The 23,959-nt window shown below is 34.6% G+C and overlaps 1 protein-coding gene across 1 annotated transcript; it reads left to right on the forward strand.

Annotated features, from left to right (window-relative positions):
- The first annotated feature begins 1,382 nt into the window (after positions 1-1,382).
- Positions 1,383-22,336, forward strand: LOC122037204. The gene is made up of 2 exons (XM_042596662.1): positions 1,383-1,493; positions 21,911-22,336. The coding sequence occupies exons 1-2, from the start codon at positions 1,383-1,385 to the stop codon at positions 22,334-22,336; spliced, it is 537 nt and encodes a 178-aa protein (XP_042452596.1).
- Positions 22,337-23,959: the final 1,623 nt, after the last annotated feature.

The raw sequence follows: 23,959 nt of genomic DNA on the forward strand, positions 1-23,959 counted from the left end.
GAACAATGCATAGTTTTTTTCATTTTAATTGATTACTCAATTAATTCATGCATTTGAATCGATTGAGAAGGAAATTAAATCGATTAAGTTCACGGCATAGTGACTTAATCGATTTATCAATCGATTGAATGCATTTTTAATCGATTGATGAATCAATTGAAAATAAAAAAAAATAAAAACTCTCGAGATACACAGTAACTTAATCGATTCATGAATCGATTGAAGAAAAAAAAAGAGATGAACAATAATGCTTTGACGAAGCACAGTGCATGTATGAATTGTTTTTTTCTTCACGGAGATCACTAAAAACCTCATTGCATGTTTAAAGAAATTTAATCAAATATATTTATTAATTAATTAAATGTATATAGAAATATATTATTAATTAAGAAATAGATATTTAATTAAATTATGGTTCAATTAACTGAAAATTGAACCAAACCAAATTGTCCAATTAAATCCAGATCTGGTTTAAATTATTAGTTAATTTAAGCAGACCAGTTTGATTTAATGATATCTAAATCTGGTTCAAATTATTTGTTAATTTAATCAGTTCGGTTTATTATTGAATTAATTGGGGTGATTTTGTTTACATAAGTTGGGTTGATCAAATATAACCAGATTAGTTCTGTTGTGTCAGATTTGATCAAAAAGATTAGATTTGTTCTAATGGGTCAAACTTAATCCAATGGGCATTAGATGAATCAAACGTACCTAAGTTTGATCAATAAGTTTTAGAATGACTCAAATGAGCTTAAACAATAACAGAACATAAGTTTGAAATCTATGTCAAATTGGATTAGTTCTAATGAGGACGATAGATTAAGCTTAAGATCCGGATTCCTGATTGACCGATACAATGTGTCAGTCACATGAGATTCCCTAAATAAAGAAAATTTATTTTTCTTAACTGCTCGTGTATTCTGTATATATTTGTTCTATACGTGGGAATTGAAGATGACCGGATTTTGTTACTGGTCTGTCGGTTTTGTACTGACATCATGATTTTCAATTCCAGAATAATATACACGATGAATGGTCACTATGAACGACAACATGAGCTATGGGAGGAGATCAAGAAACTGGAATATGACCCGGATCACAGAGTCAGTAGGCTTATTAGTTGGCTTGATTGGCTGTTCTGGAATCTAGAGCAAGAAGGGTATCCAGTCTAGGACAAAGAAAGAAGATGAGCTCTAGTTTATTCATTGTCGGAGCATTTTAGGCAAATAACATTCCAACTTTGGGATGATTCTGAAGGGCACATCTCATATTCAGAGATGTATAGATAGTTACTTCATTTGGAATAGGGTCCTGAAGAATCTGAAGAGGATCAAGATCCCGAAGAAATGGACCTCGAAGAATCTGAGGAGGATCCAGAAATGAATCCTCAAGATTTTGAAGAGGATCCAAATCCCGCAGAATCTGAGGAGTATCTAGAAATGGATCCTGAAGATTTTGAGGAGGATCCAGAGATGGATCCCGAGGAGGATGTAGAGATGGATCCCGAAGAATCATAGGAGGATCTTCAAGAGTGTGTAGAAGATCCAGAAATGGATCTGATGGATGTTGGATCGTGACGCACGTGAGAGGGGGGTGAATCACGTGGTTTTGAAAAACACTTCTTTTAAATTTTTAAAACATGAGTGTACGCAGCGGAAAGTAAATACGAAAAGCAACACAAAAAAAAAACGCAGGCGGTTTTCACTTAGTTTGGAGCCTTCGGTGACTCCTACTCTAAGACCCAGGTCCCGCGGAGCTATCGATGGGCAATACACTAAAAACCTCTTCCGGTACCCCCGGAAGAGAGAATCAAGTACAATAAGAATGAAGCCAAATGCAACACACTACACTTGCCTTTTATAATAATTAAGTACAATAAAAGAAATTTTACCAACACTTTTAAGGATCAAAAGATGAAGCACTTCGTGTTGATATCTGTCTGCTGGGCGCGATCTGAACTCCTCGGAGTAGTCGTCGAGCGCAGCAGCTTCGTAGCAGGAGCCCAGAGCAGTCAGAAAGCCGTTTGGATACGTTGAAGCACGTATGAGGGTTCTATGTTTGAAGCTTGCTCAAACCCTCCTTTTATAGCCCTTTGGAGGAGTCTCCAGAGCTTATCAGATCCCAAAAATTTGGATCAAATGAGGAGAGTTCGAATCTGGCTGATCCCAGGCATGTCCAACTGCTTGTTTGACACAGTAATCTTCCGAGAGCCATAACTTTTGACTCCGAACTCAGAATCAAGCTCTGTCAGTTGCTACGCGTGCAGAATTTGAAGCTCTACATTTGTGTCTACAACATAGAGTTATAAAAATATATGCATAAATAGTTTATATAGATTTATGATTTAGGTCCTGTCTTCCCGAGACCAGAACCTAGTCAGGGTCTCAATTTAGGGATCCAAAATGGACCTAAGCTGGACCGACACCTACTGTCCCTTATCTGGGATGCGTCCTCACAGTCACTCTCCTCCAGTGACTTACCTTTACTTACCTGCCAGACGTCCGGTCAGCCCTTCGACCTGTCTGGACTTCTCGCCAACTATCCGGTCAGCTCGTTGACCTAGCTGGACTTCTCGCCAAGCGTCCGGTCAACCCGTCGACCCGCTTGGACTTCTCGCCAGCTATCCGGTCAGCCCGTCGACCTAGCTGGGCTTCGTGCCAGACATCCGGTCAGCCCGTCGACCTGTCTGGACTTCGCCTGCACACTCGGTCAGAGTGTTAGATCAACAACAAACCTAACTTAATCTATTTTGTCATTCATCAAAACCTGAGTTAGACCGTTAGTGCTAACCGCACCAACAATCTCTCCCTTTTTGATGAAATGACAATCTGGTTAAGTTAGTGAAAAAATATGAAAGTAAAAACAAGCATTTAAAGGGTTTTTAAGTTAGTTTGTATTTTTCTAGTTTTGCTAACTTAACCACTTAACCCTCCCCCTTTGGCATTCATCAAATAAGGACATAAGTCAAGTAATCAACAACACAGAATACAGACAAAGTAAAAATTGTAAGAAATGATGTCAAGTTAACTTGGGGGAGTTTAAACTTTTGAAAACTTGTTTAAAGCATTATCTTTTAGCTTTTAGAAAAATAGCTAAGTTTAGATAGTCTAATTTTCAAACATAAGTGTATAAGTTCTAAATTTCAAGATCAAGTTTTAAATTTTCAAAACAAGTTTCAACTTTGAAATGCTTTTCAAACATAAGTTTTCAAAACCAAAATTCCAAAACTAAGTTTGAAAAATCTATTTTTCAAAACTGATTGAAATTTATTTTTCAACACTAAGTTTGTAAAAGATTCAATTTTCAAAATTAAGGAAAATGATTTTGAGAAGCTTAGTTTGTAAACTTAAGTTTTGAAAAATCTAATTTCCACAATTTTCAATAACAAAGCAATTTTTAAAACTAATTTTTGTAAAATTTAACTTTCAAATCAAATTGTCAAAATTAAGTAAAATCAAATTTTAAGAACTAGATTTTTAAATTCAATTTTCAAAACTAAGTTAAATCTAATTTTCAAAATCAAATTTCAATAAAAAGTAAAACCCAATTCTTAAAAACAACTTAGTTTTATAAGAGTTAGTTTTCAAAAATAGGTTTATGAAATTTTTAAGAAAACATTTTTCAAACACAAATTTTAAAATATTTTAAATAAAGGGAAAATTTTAATTAATTCCTCCCCCTGAACCTGGCATAAAATTTTGAAAATATTTGCTAAAAATATTCAAAGTAGAATTTTTTTTTTAAAAAAATTGAGGTAGAATTTTCTAGAGAGATTTTAAAGAGAAGATTAAACAAAAACACTTAAAGAGATAATTAAAAAAATAAATCTCCCCCTGAATTTGATACTCTTTTAATTTATTAATCCTCCTTATTTATTACTCCCCCTTAATATAATGCTAAGGTTTGAGTGTGTTAAATTTCAAGTCCTAACACATTTGTCTACCTAAGTGTTCTAGGGTTTTGGTTACACTTATATTATTTACATATTTATCTCTGTATCCTTGATATAATTGTTTATTTGAGTTTGATTAATCAATAATTAATATTAGAGGCAAAAATCCACTGGCCAGGGGTGGAAAGTCCTAGTGAGTAACGGCACGGTCAAAGGGTCATCGGTCGACGACATGAGAGGTCGCCAAATGGGCCGACGACATAAGGGCCGCCAGTCGGGCCGTCACAAGTGTCGCCCAAGAGGCCAAAGGGCCGGGTCGTTACACCTTTGTACAACTCCGGACTTCCACTGGACCCGGAACAGTGGACACCAGACATGAAGAAGAAGGCTTTAACCGACTTCAAAGCACTCAACACGCTTCAGTGCAGACTGATGAAGGAAGAACTGAACCGGGTAGGACCACACCAGAACGTGAAAGAACTTTGGGACAAATTGATTGAGCTACACGAAGGAACAAGCGATGCCAAGGTAACAAAACGTGACTTGCTATTAAATAAATTATTTAACATCAAAATGCAGGAAGGAAAATCGGTGAGTCAACTTCACGCGAGGATCAAGGACATCCTCAACGGGCTCCACGCGATAGGCCACCAGATGGAAAACAGAGATCTGATAAGGTACGTGTTAAACGTCTTTCCACGTAACTCTTTGTGGGCATTCATCGTGGATGCCTACAAAATTTCAAAAAATCTGTCTAAATTAAAACTTGATTAGCTATTTTGTGAATTAGAGTTACATATACAGACTAACACTAGATCCGAGAAAGGTATAGCTTTGTTTGCAGGCTCCTCCAAAGAAAAGAAGAACAAGCCTGAACCTGAAGAAGATTCCGACCAGAACTCCGAAGATGAAGAGCACCTGGTGAATCTGGTAAGGAAGATGTTCACCAGGAGGAAGAGGAGCTTCAGCAAGAAGGACCTGCAGGAGACCAACACTCCAATCTAACCGAGGAACGTGACGTGCTTCAGATGCAACAAAAAGGGGCACTACAAGAATGGGTGTCCAAGATTGAAGAACGACAAAATGAAGCCGATAAAAAAGAAGGCCGTCAAAGCAACGTGGGATGACTCATCTTCGGAAGAATCGGAGGACGAAGATCAGAAGAACCAGAGTTACCTCGCGCTGATGGCCCGCGAAGAAGAATCGGACGACGAATCGGAAGACGGGTCCGAACCCGAATCGAGCCACGAGTCCGTACTCGTTTCCGAAGAAGTATACTTTAATTTGAACAAAAAGTTTTTTAAAATTATTTCATGTTTAAATAATAAATTAATTAAAATTGAAAAAGAAAATGAATTGCTCCTTGAAGAGAATCAAAATCTCAAAGAACAAATCAAAAATTCAAATCCAACTCAAGATCTAACACTTGAGAAGGAGAACTTATCACTAAAAATAGAAATTAATAATTTAAAAGAAATGTTAGAAAAATTCACAACAAGATCTAAGAACTTAGATCTAATCTTAAATAACCAAAAGGCAGTTTACAATAAAACCGGACTTGGCTATAAGTCAAGCTCAAATAAAACATTTAAATCATTAATAACCCAACACAAACAAACAAGTAAAGCTTGGGTTCCGAAAGCGTGCTTAACCACGCAAGTAGGACTTAATCAATTTTACATACCTAAAAACAAAATATATTATGTAAATTCAATTAAAACAAATCAAAAGCCAGAATACAAATCTAGACAAAAAAATTCAAAATCCAAGTATTCTAAAACTCACCAAAACTTAGACTATCATCAAGTAAATTATAACTATAAAAGAAGTAGATATAAACCTAAAACCAAAAATTAAATTAAAAGACCAATAATTCAGGGGGAGACTCAAAAATAGCTGACACCTCCAAAACTAACCTACCCGACAGAGTAATCAAAACTAATTTACCCGACAGAGTACTTAGGACTAATTAGAAAGGGGCTCAAGTTTAACTTGAAAAATGGTACTGGTGAAGTTTTGGATGATAGTACGTTAGGGAAGCTTAGTCTATGCATGTCTAGGAAGATATGACTTCGACCTGGTGCATTTGGCTAAGTGGAACTGACCGAAGCTACCCTTTATGGATCCTAACCAGTTAGACCAAGGTTTTGTACTAAGTCCAGTGGATAGGACTATTTGGAAAACCTCGAAGGCATGGTTACTCTAATGATGCCCAAGTGACTCACCATAGCTCAGAAATTTATCTAGAGAATACCTATTTGTTGAACTCAAAGCTAAACCTAAATCTAACACAAAGTTTAAACCAAACCCTAAATTTGAACCTAATTCATCTCACAAAATTATAGGATTCCCTGATTGTAAACGTAGATCGGGTGAGATGACTAAGGATTAAATTAAATTAAATTAAAATTAAAATTAAAATTAAAATTAAAATTAAAATTATTTTAAAATTTAAATTTAAAATTTTTTAAACTTAATTTTTTTTTAACTTAAATTTTTTTTACTTAAAAATTTTATTAAAATGAAATTTTTTTTTAACATAAAAATTTTTATTTTAAAATTAAACTTAAAATTTTTTAACTTAAAATTTTTTATTAAACTAAATTTCTTTTAAACTTAAAAATTTTATTAAACTTAATTTTTTTTTTAACTTAAAATTTTATCTTAAAATTATTTTTTTTAAAAACTTTAAAATTAAACTTAATTTTTTTTACTTAAAAATTTTATTTTAAAATTAATTTTTTTAAAAAATTTTCTTTAAACTTAAGTTTTTTTTTAAAAATAAATTATTAAACTTAAATTCTGTTTGCTTGACAATTAACTCAAATTCTTACATAAAATGATCTTAAAAGAATAAAATCAAACTTACTTTAATTCCTACCTATTGTAGAAAATCAGGTGGATTTTGGACAGTGGTTGTTCCAAACATATGACTGAAGAACACACCAAGTTCACCCAACTTACTTACAAGAGTCTAGAAACAATTGCCTTTGGAAACAATGATAAACTCAAGGTAATTGGTATAGGTAATATTGAATTAAAAATAGATTTTATTATTACAAATGTTTTACTTATTTTAAATATAATCTCCTAAGTATAAGTCAATTGTGTGACACTAGGTATAAGGTCAAATTCTTATCTACAGAATGCTTAATCAAACATCTAGATAATCCTACTACAAGTCTTAAAGGTTTTAAAAAAGACAACATCTATGCAATTAACTTAACCACCTCTTCAGTTAAGTGTTATTTAACACAAAAAGAGGAAACTTGGTTATGACATAGAAGAATGTTACACACAAATTTTAGAAATATAAGAAAATTAAATGGATTAGTTAGAGGCTTAACAAAGTTACCTAACTTAGACTCAACCATATGTAATGCTTGTCAACAAGGTAAACAAACAAAATCCACTCACAAACCAACCAATCAATCACAAACCAACTCAATATTAGAACTTTTACACCTAGATCTATTTGACTCCCATGGAGTCAAATCAATAAATGGAAGTTTATATTGTTTAGTAATAATAAATGACTATTCTAGGTTCACTTGGGTTAAATTTTTAAAAAATAAAGATGAAACCTTTGAAATATTTACAAACTTTTGTAAACAAGTTGAAAATGAAAAAGACATTAAAATCAAAAGAATTAGAAGTGACAATGGGGGAGAATTTAAAAATCATAATTTTAACAAATTTTGTCTTGAAAATGGCTATCATCACGAATTTTCGTGTCCAAAAACTCCCCAACAAAATGGAATTGTAGAAAGAAAGAATAAAACACTACTTGAAGCATCTAGAACAATGCTGAACGAATACAACCTACCTAAATATTTTTGGGCAGAAGCTGTTAGCACAACCGGCTACGTGCAAAATAGAATAACACTAAATAAAATCTCTTTCAAGCTTTATTATAATAAACAACCCAACATAACATATTTTAAAGTATTTGGGTGCCCAGCCTTCATCAAACCCAACCTTTGAACACTTAGGAAAATTCACTTCCAAAGTAGAAAATGGAATCTTTGTAGATTACTCACTAAACAGTAGGGGCTACAGAGTCTACAATAAATTTACCTTAAGAATTGAAGAAACTACTAATGTAAAATTTGAAGAATCCAAACAAAATCAAACCCAACCTCAACCAATTGAATTTGTTCAAGAAAATATTAATTCTGAAGGAACCAATCAATCTCTAAATCACGAAGAGGAAGAAGAACTTCAAGAGAGTCAATCTCCTAGAACTATTAGAGTCAATTCAAATAATCCAACTAGTCAAATAATTGGTGATCTAGACCTAAGGGTTCAGACTAGGTCATCATTTAGAAACCTAAGTCAAATTTCATTAATTTCAAAAATCGAACCTAAAACAATAGCTGAATCGTTACTTGACCCAGACTGGGTAATTGCAATGCAAGAAGAACTAGCTCAATTTGAACGCAATGAGTTTTGGGACCTAGTACCACCACCCAAAAATAAGAAAATAATAGAAACAAAATGGGTATTTAGAAATAAATTAACTGAAACTAGAGAAATTACTAGAAATAAAGTCCGACTAGTTGCTAAGGGGTTTAGTCAAGTAGAAGGACTTGACTATGATGAAACTTATGCCCCAGTAGCTAGATTAGAGTCCATTAGAATGTTACTTAGTTATGCAGCCCATAAAGGGTTTAGACTGTACCAAATGGACGTTAAGTCGACCTTCATAAATGGACTGATAAAATAAGAAGTATATGTAGGGTAACCACCTATGTTTGAAAATTTGGAACACCCTAATTATATTTTTAAATTAAAGAAAGCCTTATATGGACTTAAGCAAGCCCCTAGGGCATGGTATTAAAAACTAACTTCCTATCTAATTTCCAAAGGGTTCAACCAAGGTCAAATTGACCCAACCCTATTCGTTAAATTAATACAAAAGGATATTTTCATAGCCCAAATCTATGTAGATGATATCATCTTCGGGTCAACAAATTCAGAATTTTTAAATGAATTCACAAGTCTAATGGAACAAGAGTTTGAAATGAGTTTAGTATGAAAACTAGCCTATTTTTTAGGATTACAAATCAAACAAACAAATGAAGGAAACTACATTTATCAACAAAAATACACTAAAAAATTACTTAAAAAATTTGAAATGGAAAATACTAAAGAAATCAAAACGCCTATGGCCGTAAACACAATCCTAGATAATGACCCAAATGGAAAACCCGTTGACTTAAAATATTATAGGAGTGCCATAGGTAGTCTACTGTACTTAACTGTAAGTCAACCTGATATTTTATTTGTAGTTAGTATGTGTGCTAGATACCAGACCTGCGCTAAGGAATTACATTTAACTCAAGTTAAAAGGATTTTTAGATACCTTAAAGGAACAACTAATGTAGGTATTTGGTATCCTAAAACTAATAATTTTGAATTAATAGGGTATTCTGACTCAGATTATGCTGGATACAAATTAGACCGCAAAAGCACAAGTGGTGGTTGTCAACTACTAGGTCCATCACTTGTTAGCTGGTTTAGTAGAAAGCAACACTGTGTTGCGCTATCTACAACTGAGTCAGAATATATAGTCATAGGAGAATGCGTTGCACAATTATTATGGATGATGCACACGTTAAAAGATTTCAACCTAAACATTACAAATGTAAAAGTGTTAATTGACAATATCAGCTCAATTATTTAACAAAAAATCTAGTGCATCATTCCAGAATCAAACACATTGAAATTAAGCATCACTTCATCAGGGATCATGTCACTAAAGGAGACATTAAACTCAAGCACATTGAGTCAAAGTCTAATTTAGCTGACATATTTACTAAACCCCTCCCTGAAAGTGAATTCAATAATCTACGTAGAAAATTAGGGATGTGCCTAATAGACTAGGAATTTTAAAAATTGTTTTCAAAATTAGGCATTTTTAAATTCTAAGGTAAAATATTTTCAAAACTTCTTATTTTTAGAATTTCAAAATGGTTATAGCCTTAGACTAGAATATTTCCTTAGAAATCATGTTCCCCTATGGCTAGTATTTGAGCATCTCACAAACACCCTAGGTTTACCTTGCTTGTGATTGACAAACATAGAAAGGGGTGAGATGCATAGGTCAGTTGCCTGAACTTAAGATGCTTATGTCAGTGTATCCATATAAGTCTGGACGTTAAATACAAAACAGACATTGATCAAGTTAAGTTATTCAGTCTAGTCAAGCACTAACTGATTACAATGTACTTAACTTGACTAACCAAGTGAAAGCTGCTATCTTCTGATAATTAGTAAGTACCTAATCAGTTAGACAGTTGTTTTAATGTCAGGTTCAGGGGGAGGATTTAGCTAACCTAATCTTTACTCTTTAAAAATAGATCGTGAAAATTATTTTTGAAATCTGGAAAAATTAATTATTTCTAATAATTCTTTTAAAATCTAAGTTACAAATACCTAGATTTAAAACTTAATTTGAAAATTAGATTTTTACTTCTGAAAAGTTAAAAACTAAAATAGTTTTGAAAATTGAATGTTACAAACTTTGGTTTGAAAAATGGATTTTACATGTTTTTAAAAGTTTAACTTTGAAAATTAGCTGCTACTTAATTTTGAACATTGAATTTTATCTAGGTCTTAAAAATTTTACTTTTGTAAAATTACCATTATAGAACTTATGTTCAACTTTATTTTAAAAAATTAAATTTTGGAACATATAAACTTATGTTTGAAAGTTGAAATTACAAACTTGATTAACTTTAAACTTATACTTGAAAAATTAGCTTGCAAAAATTATCTCTTGAAAACTAATTTGCAAACCTACTACTAAGTTATGTTGCCAAAATAGCTAGCTTCCAAAAACTTAGTTATTTTACAAAGGTTAAGAAATAAAAACAAAATTATCTATGTTTTAAAATTTAAACCCCCCAAGTCAACTTGACATTATTGCTTGCAAGTTTTACAAAGTCTGTATTCCTCTTATATTTTTTTTTGTAATTATGTTCATTTGATCTATGGTCATGTTTGATGAATGCCAAAGGGGGAGGGATAGGTGGTTAAGTTAGTTAAAATAACACAAAATTTCAAACCAAGCTAACTTAATAACCCTATAAATGTCTGTTTTTTACTTGCATATTTTTTTTCACTAACTTAACCAGGTTATCATTCCATCAAAAAAGGAGGAGATTGTTGGTGCGGTTAGCACTAACGGTCTAACCCAGGTTTTGATGAATGACAAAATAGGTTAAGTTAGTTTTGGTGTTGATCTAACACTCTGACCGAGTGTGCAGGAGAAGTCCAGACAGGTCGATGGGCTAACCGAAAGTCTAGAACGAAGCCCAGCTAGGTCGACGGGCCGACCGGATAGCTGGCACGAAGTCCAGCTAGGTCGACGGGTTGACCGGATAGTTGGCACGAAGTCCAGACGGGTCGAAGGGTTGACCGGACGTCTGGCAGGTAAGGGAGGTAAGTCACTGGAGGCGAGTGACTGTGAGGACGCATTCCTGGGAAGGGAACTTAGGCGCCGATCCGACTTAGAGTCATTTCGGAACTCTAAGTCGAGATCTTGACTAGATTCTGGTCTCAGTGAGACAGAATCTAATTACTATTTCCTATTTAATTATATTCTGTTCTAACTCTGTTTTGCAGAAAACTAACATTTTGGTGAAGGTTTAGAACTGACCAGGATCGGTCGACCAAACGTCTGGACCGGTCGACCGAACCCCCAAACAGCAGCAGATCAGACCTTCAGTGAATGAACTGGGTTCGACCAGGGGATCGGTCGACCGAACCAAGGATAAGCGTCGACTGGATCAAGCCAGGTGGACCGGGTCAGAGCAGCTAATCGATCGACCGAACCTGGCGATCGGTCGACCGAACCGGGGATAGAAGTTGACCAGATCGATGCGGAGTGAGCGGATCGGATGAGGTGGAAGTCATCTGATCGATCGATCGATCCGCTTCGGGTCAAACTTTATCCCGAACTTCAAGGTTCTGGATTAGTGTTGCAGAGCCTATAAAAGGGAGCCTCGGGGTGTAGCTTCTTCAACAATTCGAACAGAACATCTTGTGCTCCCGTAAGCTGCTCCGAACGGCACAACGACGCCCTGCTGCTCCGACAACTGACAACCTCACCTTTTTCAATTCTGTTATATTGTCGGTATTACATTTCATTATCCCGCACTTGTACTTTCAAATTGTAACTATTTTACGAATTGATAGTGATTGCCTAACAAAAGCAGTCAACGACTGCGGGCCTTGGAGTAGGAGTCAACCTAGGCTCCGAACCAAGTAAAAACCTTGGTGTCTTTGTCCTCTGTGTCTTTTCTTCTTTCCACTGCGCATCTCTACGAAAATTTTAAAATGCTATTCACCCCCCCCTCTAGCGAAACTCTACGATCCAACAGATGTGCTCCTTTTTATTATAGGTTGTAGCATTTTATCTTCCTTGCTCTTCTTTTCTTCGCTTGCGCTTGACTAAATTTATTAGATCTAAAAAATATCTTAAATTTTCTTACCATAATTGTCGTTTCATCATCGTTGAGGGAAGTGTTGGCATATGATTCTTCCTTCTTAGCTTTTAGGGTAATGTTGTTTGATTTTTCTAACTCCTGAGATCTACACAACGAGACTCATGAAGTTCAAAAGTAGAAAATAAACTTTCAAGCATACTTACCACGAAGTCATTAGAAATAAAGTAAGCATCTATTAAGGTTGACTACTCTTGAGTTCTCAGAAAAGCGTTAAGTGTGTACCTTAAAGAATCACGATTTGTTACCTTTTCTATGAGGTTATTGAGCTGGGTGATCAGATCTTTAATCCTCGCATGGAGTTGGTCTACCTTTTCTCCCTTGTTTATCTGGAGGTTCGTCAGTTGACTTCAGAGGATGTCCCGCTTTGCTAATTTGGCTTCTGAAGTACCCTCATGAAGCTCCAGGAATTTTTCCTAGAGATCTTTGGTGGAGTCATAGCTAGCTTCTGATCCAGTTAACCTCCTGGGGTAGAAGAACACTAAACTGATAGAGCTTTACTTTTCCATTAGCCACAAAGTCAACTTGTTCTTTCTTCATCCACATGTACTCTTCTGTGTCGACTCCTTGTTAATCCTTAAGTGCTATAAAATCGTATTTTATAATTAACAAAATTTCAAAATCGATCTTGAAGAATACCTCCATACGTTTTTTTTCACATTGCGAAGTCTCCCTCAAATTTCGACGGGTAGATGTGGATCCGGCCATTTCTTTTGCTTCGGATAGCGGTTAGTCCTTTTGAAGCGAGTCTTGCTCTGATACCACTTGTAGATTTTTTTTATGGTGCGGCTGATAAGAGGGTGTGAATTGCCTTGAAAATAAAATGAAACTTTTCTTGATCTTTTGAAACTAAGTTAGAGAAACACTTGTATATAAAATAATTAATAAACTAATTGATAAAAGAAAAATGCACAAAATTTACTTGGTTTGCAAGACTATGAAAAGTTGTCTAAAATTCTCTTTCGAGCAGAGTAGCCTCTTACAATGTTGATAGCTCACAGAATAATAGAACACAAGTGATGATCTGAACTACTGAGACTAGGGCTCTATTTATATCTTGTTAGTCGAGTCTGACCATTTGCTGACATGGTAGCTCCGAGCGCCTAGAAGGGCTCTGGCCGCTTAAGCATGGATAAAACTTTATCCACATTGCAATGGTTCACAACGGATCAAGCTTATCTGGTACGGGCGCCTGGAGCAGCTCTGGGCACCGAGACGGGGTTGGGCGCCCAAATTGTTCAGGCATATGGACTTGGTCTAGGCGCCCAGATAGTCAACATGCTATCGACTATTCGAATTCTCCTCCATTCTGGCTCCGTTCGCTTGGGTGATTTCGACCATCTAGAATAGGGCTCACATAAACCTAATTTTCGGCCTTCTTCTCAAGTAAGCTTCTGCTCTGGTTTCTCGTCCCTCAGAAACGTTGCACGCTTCCTTCTCGTCCGCCAGTGTACTCTTCCGCAACACCTTGTCCCTCGAACGCATCGAGTCTGTCGACTCTTTCCTATGTCATCCTTCTCCCTAGTTGCGTCTTTCGCTCGACTTCCTATGCTCCTAAGTTCTTGTACAATTAGACACAAGGTATCAAACATACAAAAGACCTAACTTAACTCGGTTGACCATATAAAAACTACCTCAGGATACCTACAATCTCTCCTTTTGGATGTGCATCAACCTGAGTTAGAGTTAGAGTAAAAACATAGAATAAAATGACAATTAAAAATAGAATTTTGTAAACTATAAAATTACAAATATAACCTCCCCAAGACTTAAGCTCTCCCCTTTGATCACATTAAAAAACAAAGTCAGGGAAAAACAAAGTTAGATAAAAATTTTAAACTTTTTTTAAGGGATAAAGAAATAGGAAAAAAAAATTATAAAATATTTTTCTAAAAATATGGATTTCTAAGATTTAATAATTATACTTGAAAATTTAATTTAAAAATAGGTTTAATACTTCGAAATTTTTTAATTTTTTTAAGGTTCAACAGTAGAATACGAATATTCAGAAAAATGTTCACAAAATTTATTTAAATATTTTAACATAAATAAATTATTTTGCACAGAAAATAGTTTTACAAGTTAAATTTTAAAAATCGATTTTTATTGAGACAAATCTCTTAAATTTTTCTAAATATAGAGAACAAAATGTATAACTAATAAAAAAATTATTTTTTAAAAAAGAAGTTTTTGATAATTTTTAATTTTAAAAATAAAATATTCAGTAAATAATTCATAGAGAATTTATTATTTAAAAAAAATATATAAAAAATATTTTCAAATAGAATTCAATGGTTATATCACTATAAAAAAATTAGATAAGAATTTTGAATAGAAAGATTATATGAAAAAAATATTTTAAATAAGCATGATTTTTTTTTTCAAAAATGAATATTTAAAAATAATTTTATTAACCGAAAAATTAGGTTGATTTTTTTATTTATTCAAAATGTAACGATAATTCTATGAAAAATCAGGTTTTTCAAAATACATATAAAAAAATAAATTTTAAATAATAAATTTTAATTTTTCAATAAAAAATTCATAAAAAAAATTTATTCAAAAAGATTGAAAAAAATTTTAATACTAAGAGATTATTCGCTCTAGCAACACACAAAAAATTTCAGCAATAAATGTTAACAGTAAACACCCAAACTTAATTTTGCAAATAAAATTAATATTCCTAAACATAAGGCATGCATAATTATTTATTTATACTAAGCAAGATTTTGGGACCCAAAATAATTTTTTACCTGCATGATTGATAAGAAATTTCTATAGAATATATTTTTGCGATACTTTTCTAATTTGACCCTTGTGATATTTAAGGTGTCAATTTAGGTTTATATAATTTGTTGAAGTATTACAATGAACACATGCAAAATTTTTAGGTCGACCGATCCCTTGGTCGAAGCTTCATCGTGAGCTGATTTGATGTCTGAGGTTCAGTCAACTGATCCTGACATTTGGTCGACTCATCCCGATGTTCGATCGATTGAATAAGACAAATTTTGACCCTACAAAATGTTAGTCTTTCTGTAAAATGAAGTTAGAATAATATGCAAATAGTATATAAAAATTGACTTTTGACAACATCCAGGATGTTCGATCCTGACTTTGAGTTTTCCTGAAACTCTAGGTCAGATTGACACCTACTGTTCCTCTTCAGGGAATGCGTCCCCACCTACTTCTCTCAGAAGAGTTTATCTTTTGCTAGATTGGTCCTCTAAACTGATTGGACTTTTGCTCAACGTTCGAGACTTCAGGACTTCATGCTGGACGTCTGCTCCACTATCCGTCCAATCTTCCACTTGGTGTTTGCGACCCCCTTGATTTTCACCTAAAGTCCTCGACTCTAGGATTTCACCAAAAATGCTCAACCTACCAAGACTACACCCAGTCCCTTGGACTAGGACTTCGTTGCCTAATCACAACTAGGACTTTCCACTTGCCTAATAGCAACTAGGACTTTCCACCTGCCTAGTATCAACTAGGATTTTCTTTTACTTAAGATCACTTAGGACTTTCCTACAAACTCAGTTAACCTTGTTAGACAACAAGAAACCTTAACTTTGAATTGTTTACCATAATCAAAACTTAGGTTCGATCGTCTGGTGCTTTTTGCATCAACAATCTCATCCTTTCTGATTATGACAATGCAATTCAAAGTTAAGTAAATCATAATAAAAAAATGTAGCTTAAGTACAAAAATTGAGCATAAATAAACCAATTTAGGCAAATTAAAGATGCTCCCCCTTAATTTAGTCCTCTAAAAAATAAAAAATTATTAAGTTATGTTTGACTTAATTTTTAACTTTTCTCTTTCCCTTTGACATAAATGAAAAATAATACTAAGTAGAGAGAAAATTAATTTGTAAAGATAGTAAAAATACTAATTTTTAATCACTTTAAAAAATTTAACTTTAAGCTCTCCTGAATTCATCACTTTAAAAAAGCTTAGCTTAAAAATGAGTTACTTAGCTTTAAAAAGTACTTAGCTTCAAAAAGATTTTGATAAAATCTCAATCAAGTAAAAAGATTTCCACAAAAAACTTAGTTAAGTACTTATCTGAAGAGATTTCAAACAAACTTAGCCAGATAAAAAAATATTTAAACTTGTCTTTTAAAAAAATATTTAAACTTGTCTTTCAAAAATGGTTTAAACTTTCTTTTCAAAAATAGTTAAACCTTAAAAAAAAACTTAACTTCCTTTTTCAAAAATACATTGACCTTTTTAAAGAACTTATTTTTTTTTAAAAAAATAACTTTGAAATTTAAAAAAAATAACTTAAAAGGATATTTAATTTTGAGATTAAAAAAATTCTTTAACTTTGAGAAAAGATTTAACTTTAAAAAAATTTAACTTTTAAAAAGAAAAATATTTAACTTAACTTAACTCCTCTCACTCCCTCTTAGTTGATTTCTTAAAAAAAATTTAACTAAATTATTTAAGCTTGAGGGTACTAGAGTCCAAGCATACGAAATATAGAAAATAAACATAAAAGTTATTATCTATTTTCTTGATTTTCTTTCTCACCTTTTCTAAGTTATCAAATATGTTTATCTTATGAGTTTGTGTGAGGTGAAGTTAAGTTAATTTTAAAGTTGATTTTGAATTTTGAAAATGATTAAGTCTGAATTTGAAAATTTTAAAATATTTATGTTTGAATTTTGAAAATATAAGTTTGAATTTGGAAAATGTAAGTTTGAATTTTGAAAATTAATTATGATTTAAAAATGATTAAGATTTGAAAATAATTAAGATTTTAAAATGATTAAGCTATGGCGAAACACTAGGCTTTCTTAGATATTGGAACAACAACCGCTCCTGGACAAAGCCTTTTAAAGAAATTAAATATTTAATTTTCTTTCTGAGAATTCTTAATCTAACTAAATAAGTGTCGATCAAGCCTAAGTTCTTATCTATCCTAATCTAAGTATGCATAAGAAAAAAAACATTAAATCAAGCATCAATCAGTATAATATGCAAATAGTATATAAAAATTAACTTTTTCATAACCTCTAGGCTGTTCGGTCCTGACTTCGAGTTTCACTCTCTAGGTCGGACCGACGCCTATTGTTCACTCTTCAAGGAATGCGTCCTCACCTACTCCTCTCAGGAGAATTTACCTTTTGCTAGATCAGTCTTCTAGATCGATTGGACTTTTGCTCAGCGTCCGAGACTTCATGCTGACGTTCGCTCTATGACCTATCCTGTCTTCCACCTGGTGTCCGGGACCCCCAGGCTTTTCACCTAGAGTCCTCAACTCTATGATTTCACCCAAAATCCTCAACCCGCCAAGACTTCGTCCAGTCCCCCGAACCATGACTTCATTACCTAACCTCAACTAGGACTTTTTATTTGCCTAACCGCAGCTAGGACTTTCCACCTGCCTAGTATTAACTAGAACTTTCTTTTATCTAAGATCACTTAGGATTTTCTTGCAAACTCAGTCAACTTTGTTAGACAACAAGAAATCTTAACTTTGAGCCCTTTTCCATAATCAAAACTTAGGTTGTAACATTTTTATGTTCCTTGCTCTTCTGAATTTCCTTCTTAGCTTTTAGGGCAATGTTATTTGATTTTTCTAAGTCCTAAGTATCTACACAACGGGACTCGTAAAGTTTAAAAGTAGAAAATAAACTTTCAAGTGTACTTATCTTGAGGTCCTTAGAGATGTAGTAAACATCAACTTGTTAGAGTAGGTGCCCTGTAAAGCTAATTGTTGGATAGGGCTTTTTGACTCTTGTAAATAACCAACCTTTATTTTAATATAATTCAATTTAGTTTGGCATTTACTTTATTTTTATACCTATGCTAGATGCATAGATAAAGTCCTTGAATATACTATAGTGTGATGTGATGGTACATATGATGGTTATCATGAAATACATCAATATTCACTGTATATTCTAAATTTGTTCCTAGTCAATTGGGCTGCCTAATAAACAAGGATAAAAGGCCGCTTGACCTAGAGACTAGCATATGTGATGTATTGTACTATGTTTCATTGGCAAGGACATAGAGATGTTCAAACATACAGATGAGTGATCATACGATGAGTTCATCGAACATCCCTCACACAGACTTTTGAAGTGGTTATCATTTATCGAGTGGATAAGTCTTTGGTTGTGATTGTACACTAGCAGTCCTTATAACTCGGGACAACACTGGGACTCTATATGATGGTCGGGCTGCACTTTAACTCATTTACCGACTCTATTAGAGTCATCAGGTGGTGAAATTGGGTATAGTAATGAAATATATAGGAGTTAGTGTATTGCATTCGAGGATTCATTGCACACCCACAGGTGTGGATATCCTATGTAATATATTTTTTATAGTGTACAAAGTCTTTGATCACAACGGTAAGATATACTTTAGGAAAGGAGTTTTCTAGTTACACATACGATATCACTATAAGATATTACATAGTTGTCGAATCAATATACAATCCTCGATGTACCAATTGTTGTAAATTCGATCGGGATATATGAGATGAAGGAACCAAACTATACATTAACCATAATCGACTGGTTCTTGCAAGCACTATTCAGTGATACCTAGGGAATCATGGGACGATACTGCTAGACGCTCTTACCATGATTCATTGGATATTAATCTGAATTAATTCTGGCATCCTATAATTAAAGAGTTAATCATAGAATGAGGCTATTAAGGGTATGCCTAAATATAGGACAAGTATATTCTGAATCATAAAGAGTCGTGAACTCACGGCTAACAATATCCCTAAACCATTGAGGGTCACACAAGTATTGGTTTCCTTATTTCCCGTTAAGAAGTAAAATTCAAATAGTTAAATTTGGCGAATAAAATTTGATGTGATCAAACAGTGTATTGACAAATAAAATTTGATATGATCAAATGTTAGAGTGATTTCCAATCAATGGAAACAAGGAGAGTGAAAGAGCTTCACATAAAGTCTTAGATTTATATTATTGTAATAGCGAGGAAGTGTGTTTGCCGTGTTAACGATATTGGATCATTGATATGATTACAATGGACTCGCAATATTAGATTCAAAAAAATTCTAAAAATTTAATAAATCAAGATGGAAGAGATAATGGGCCTTGAAGGCTCAAGCCCACGTGAGAAAAAGATAAAAATTAAAATAAATGAAAAGGAAAATGGAATTTTTCATTTCAACGTATGATGAAAAAAATAAAGAAAATAATTTTTTTTGTTCTTTTTTTTCTTTATCCCTCCACAACGTTATCCTTTTTCCCCACTCATTTTCTCCACTCACTCCACGTTTTTTTTTTATTATTTGGCTTGCTTTTTAAGAAATTAAAATTAAGAGCTCTCTTTTTCTCTCATGAAGAAGAGTTCCGTGAGTCACCTCTTTGTTTTTTGTGTTTTTTTTTTGTTTTTTTGCTGAATTCGGACACAAGAGTATTCTCTTCTTCATGGCTGAAAAAGATATACGGCAGCATCATAGTTTGGGATCTTGTTGAATTCGGACAGCACGCTTCTTCTGCTTGTATTTGGAGAGTTTTTGACAGTCATATCCACTATTCTCCCTAAGAATTTCGGCAGCCGTTTTTCAAAAGGAAGAAGATAGAGTTCTTCTTTCTATTCTTCCATCGAAAAGTTTCATCTTTTTGTTGTTACTTCTTTTCTTTGAGAAATATTATTGCCACCCACCTTTTTTTAGAATTTTAGAAGGCATAGTTCCTTATTGAGGACTATTAGACATCCCCTTATGAAGGAGTAATTGGGTAACCTCTTCCTCATCTTCGATGAAGACTTTTCGACCGTCTCAACGAAAAATGACACTTGATCTCTATACGATCAGGTGTAGGTGTTGGAAAAAGGATTCTGATCGTGGACCGGATTAGACGAAGGAAGTACAAGCTCATGACAATTAACGAAGAGTTATTTTACTACAACCAAATAGTTGGAGTCATCCCCAAACACAGGTTGTTTGGAAGGTATATTTATGCTTATATATATATAAGTGATGCATGTGTTAATAGTTTTATTTAGGTTTTTCTTACATGATCTAATAGGTTTATTTTAGATAATTTAGCATGTCTAAATAAAATGATTAAATTAGCATTATATGAATCAATCACATGATAGTTTATCTTTGTTATACTTTTAGGATCTTACTTATACGATTAGATTGTAATACATACTTAGATAATAATCATGCCTATGTTTATTTTAAAAATCATAAAAACACTCCTTTAATGTAATTGTTAAATCATAAATAAAATTTTAAATTTTCACTATGCATAGGAGTGTAGAAACACGATATCTGAATTTTGAATTCGGTTCCAACAGTGGTATCAAAGTAAGGTTATCTTTGTTTGTCTCATGGACTTTAAAATAAAAATATATATGTTCTTGTTAATTAGTTTGACTATTTAAAATATTTGGTAACATATTATGGTGAAACATGATCTTACCTATAAAAATTGATTTACCAAAATTGATTATAGATAAATTGATTTATCAATTTAGTTGATAATCTTGCAGTCAAATTTAAAGAATTAACAAGAAACATAAATTGATCAATTAATTAATTATTTAATTAATTGATATAAAATATTTGCTATTTTGCATCCAATACAAGAAGGATGATCAAATGGATCTCAATGATTACTCATCCTTAAAATATGATATATTTGATTTATAGTATTAGATATATGTATGTATGTTATTTTATAACATAGTTGTTTGATTCTAGCAAACATACATAAAACATATTATATCTTCCAAGTGATGATATAAATATTTAAATTAAAATCCCTCATTTTGAATATGATTTAAAATTTAGATCGAGTCATAAAGGAAAAAAAATAAAAGAGTATATTTTTCACTGCCTTCCATCAACGGTGGCTGCACGATGAAAACTACCCATGGTCAATGTCTGACTTATATCATTGGGGAGGCATGGGCGTCGAAAAGTTGTGTCTTCCACTAACATAAATGATGTGGATTGGGTGGAACTCCCATGACTTCGGCTCATATCATTGAGGGAATGCATGACGACCGTCCATTACAATCTAACATTCATAGGTTGGCTTGACACGCAAAGATAATCAACGTCATATTATTGGGGCCTTATCAAACGTGAGGCGAATTACATAGATGTTTCATATGATGTAATTGAGTTCTACCTTTTGGGAATTGTAATCGACTGATATCATTCAGGGATCACAATTGGCTAATTGGGCTCTATGTGCTCACTAAGGAAATATAATTTCCCATTTCCATTAGAGGGTGATGGAAATGTCAAAAATAGTGGGAGACAATTCAAAATATAAAAGTCCACATATTTTATCTTATGAATTATTTAAAATAATCTATAATATTTATTATCTGTTTTCATTTTAATATATTTTCAATATGGTATCTCGGAATCCACTATCTATGATACTTGATCAGAATAAATTAACTAGACCTAACTATTCTTACTGGCTAAGAAATTTAAAGATTGTCCTGACATTTAAAAAAATTGCATATACACTTGATAAGGCACCTCCAAAAGAGGCTCCTGTTAATGCCACCGCTGATAAGTTGGAAAAGCTTGAAAAATGGCCAGACCATAATCTTCAAGCAAGATGTTATATATTGGCTTCAATGTCAAATGAATTGCAAAGGCGGTTTGAGGAGACTGTGGATGCTACTGATATTCACAAACACCTACAAGAGTTGTATGGTACACATACTTGTTCAGGTAGGCATGCGATTGTCAAGGAGCTCATGGCGGCTCGTATGCGAGATGAGGCTTCGGTCCATGAATATGGGGTCAAGATGATTGGGGTTATTGAAAAGTTATTGAACCTTGACTTAGTTATTCCACACGAGCTATCGACAGACATCATATTGATGCCTTTCCCCTCCTCATTTGACAATTTTGTAATCAACTTCAATATGAATAAGCTAGAGGGCTGCCCTTGAGGAGTTAGTTAATATGCTTGCAAATTATGAAGCAATAACAATGAAAAAGGAAAAAACTATTTTCCTTATGGGTTCATCTTCTGGATCCAAGAAAGGATCCAAGAAAAAGGGAAAGAACTGTTCTACCCCTATGAAGAAGATCAAGCCTAATAAGAAGCCAAGGCCTACTGATCCGGCGGTAAGAATGGGGGACCCATTTCCTGAAGGGTCTCAGCTTGATGACCGATGAAGGGCTGACTAAGCGGTTAATGGCTACGCCGAGTAGCTGAGTAGGTCCGAGCGGAGCTAGAGATAACCCATCCAGGGGCTTGGGTTTCCGACGCCAAGGCAGGAGAATCGAGGGGCCGAGCGGGAGCTGCTCGGCTGGAACCAAAGGGCCGAGCGGGCCGTCCGTTCGGCCAAGATAAGGGCGAGGGTACAAATGTGGCCGAGCGGCCTATGCGCTCGGCTCGGGATATGGGACATCAGTAGAAGCATGTCTGATGATTAGGCCGTACACAAGATCGCACAAGGGAGGATCTTGCCATCACATCATGGCAAGGTTGATACAGTAGCAGTATGGCTTCATGAACATCTTCCTGACAGATCCATATCTTGGCATGGCCCTTCTAACAGACCCATACCTGGGCAAGGTCAAAGGCAGGTGGTTGCTTCGATTGGCGCGCTCAGGCTTCTTCGGGAGGTCTATATAAGGTCTCCATTTCTTCACCGGAGGTACACGAGTCTTAGGAGAAATCTTGATCTGGAGACCACCTTCTTGTTATTCCTCGCCTGACTTGAGCGTCGGAGGGCCGTCGCCGGGACACCCTTCCCGGCTCGGTTTTGCTGCAGGTTCACCGGAGCACTCGAGGACCCAGCAAGGAGCGCCGCATCCCCAGTTTTCGTTGACCCTTGGTTCGAACAGGATCAAATTGGCGCCGTCTGTGGGAACGCACCTGCATTCGAACAGGAACAATGGACGAGGCTGGACGACAACACACCGTGACGCTTTCAACAGAAGAACTCGATGCTCTAGTCGAGATGAGGGCCACCAAACTTATGGAGCAAAAACAAAAAGCATCAGCCGAACGGCCGGAGCAACAAGCAACATCTGCGTCTGGTGGCCGAGCGGAAGCACCTCAAGCCACCGTCGCATTCCCTCGGGCCTTATTTCGCACCCCTAAAGCCGCACCAGCTCGAAGAGATAGAGGCTCTTCTTCAGACGAAATGCCAAGGCGGGATGACAGGAAGGGGAAAGCTCCCCGAGCGGACTCATCTCCCGAGCGGATCAATCGTCAATTCTCGGAGGTTATTCTACGAGACCCTCTACCCAAGCACTACGTGCCTCCGACGATCGGCGAGTACAATGGAACAACGGACCCGGATGATCATCTGGGTAAGTTCGATAACACAGCTACGCTCCATCAGTATACAGATGGAGTAAAGTGCCGAGTCTTTCTTACCACCCTCTCGGGATCGGCTCAACGGTGGTTTCGGAGGTTGCCGGACGGATCCATCACTAGCTTCAAGGACTTCCGAACGGCCTTCCTCCACCACTTCGCTAGCAGTCGGCGTTATCAGAAGACAAGTGTCAGCTTGTTTGCCATCAAGCAAGAGTCGAGAGAATCGCTTCGAGCCTACATC

This window comes from Zingiber officinale, unplaced genomic scaffold, assembly GCF_018446385.1.
Source record: "Zingiber officinale cultivar Zhangliang unplaced genomic scaffold, Zo_v1.1 ctg244, whole genome shotgun sequence".
Taxonomy (NCBI): Eukaryota; Viridiplantae; Streptophyta; class Magnoliopsida; order Zingiberales; family Zingiberaceae; genus Zingiber; species Zingiber officinale.

Bases quoted from the DNA above. Each gene is read 5' to 3' on its own strand.
- LOC122037204 (XM_042596662.1), top strand. From the start codon at position 1,383: ATGAATCCTCAAGATTTTGAAGAGGATCCAAATCCCGCAGAATCTGAG. The intron at 1,494-21,910 runs GTAGAGATGGAT...ACACTTGATAAG, and splicing joins AGATGGATCCCGAGGAGGAT to GCACCTCCAAAAGAGGCTCC.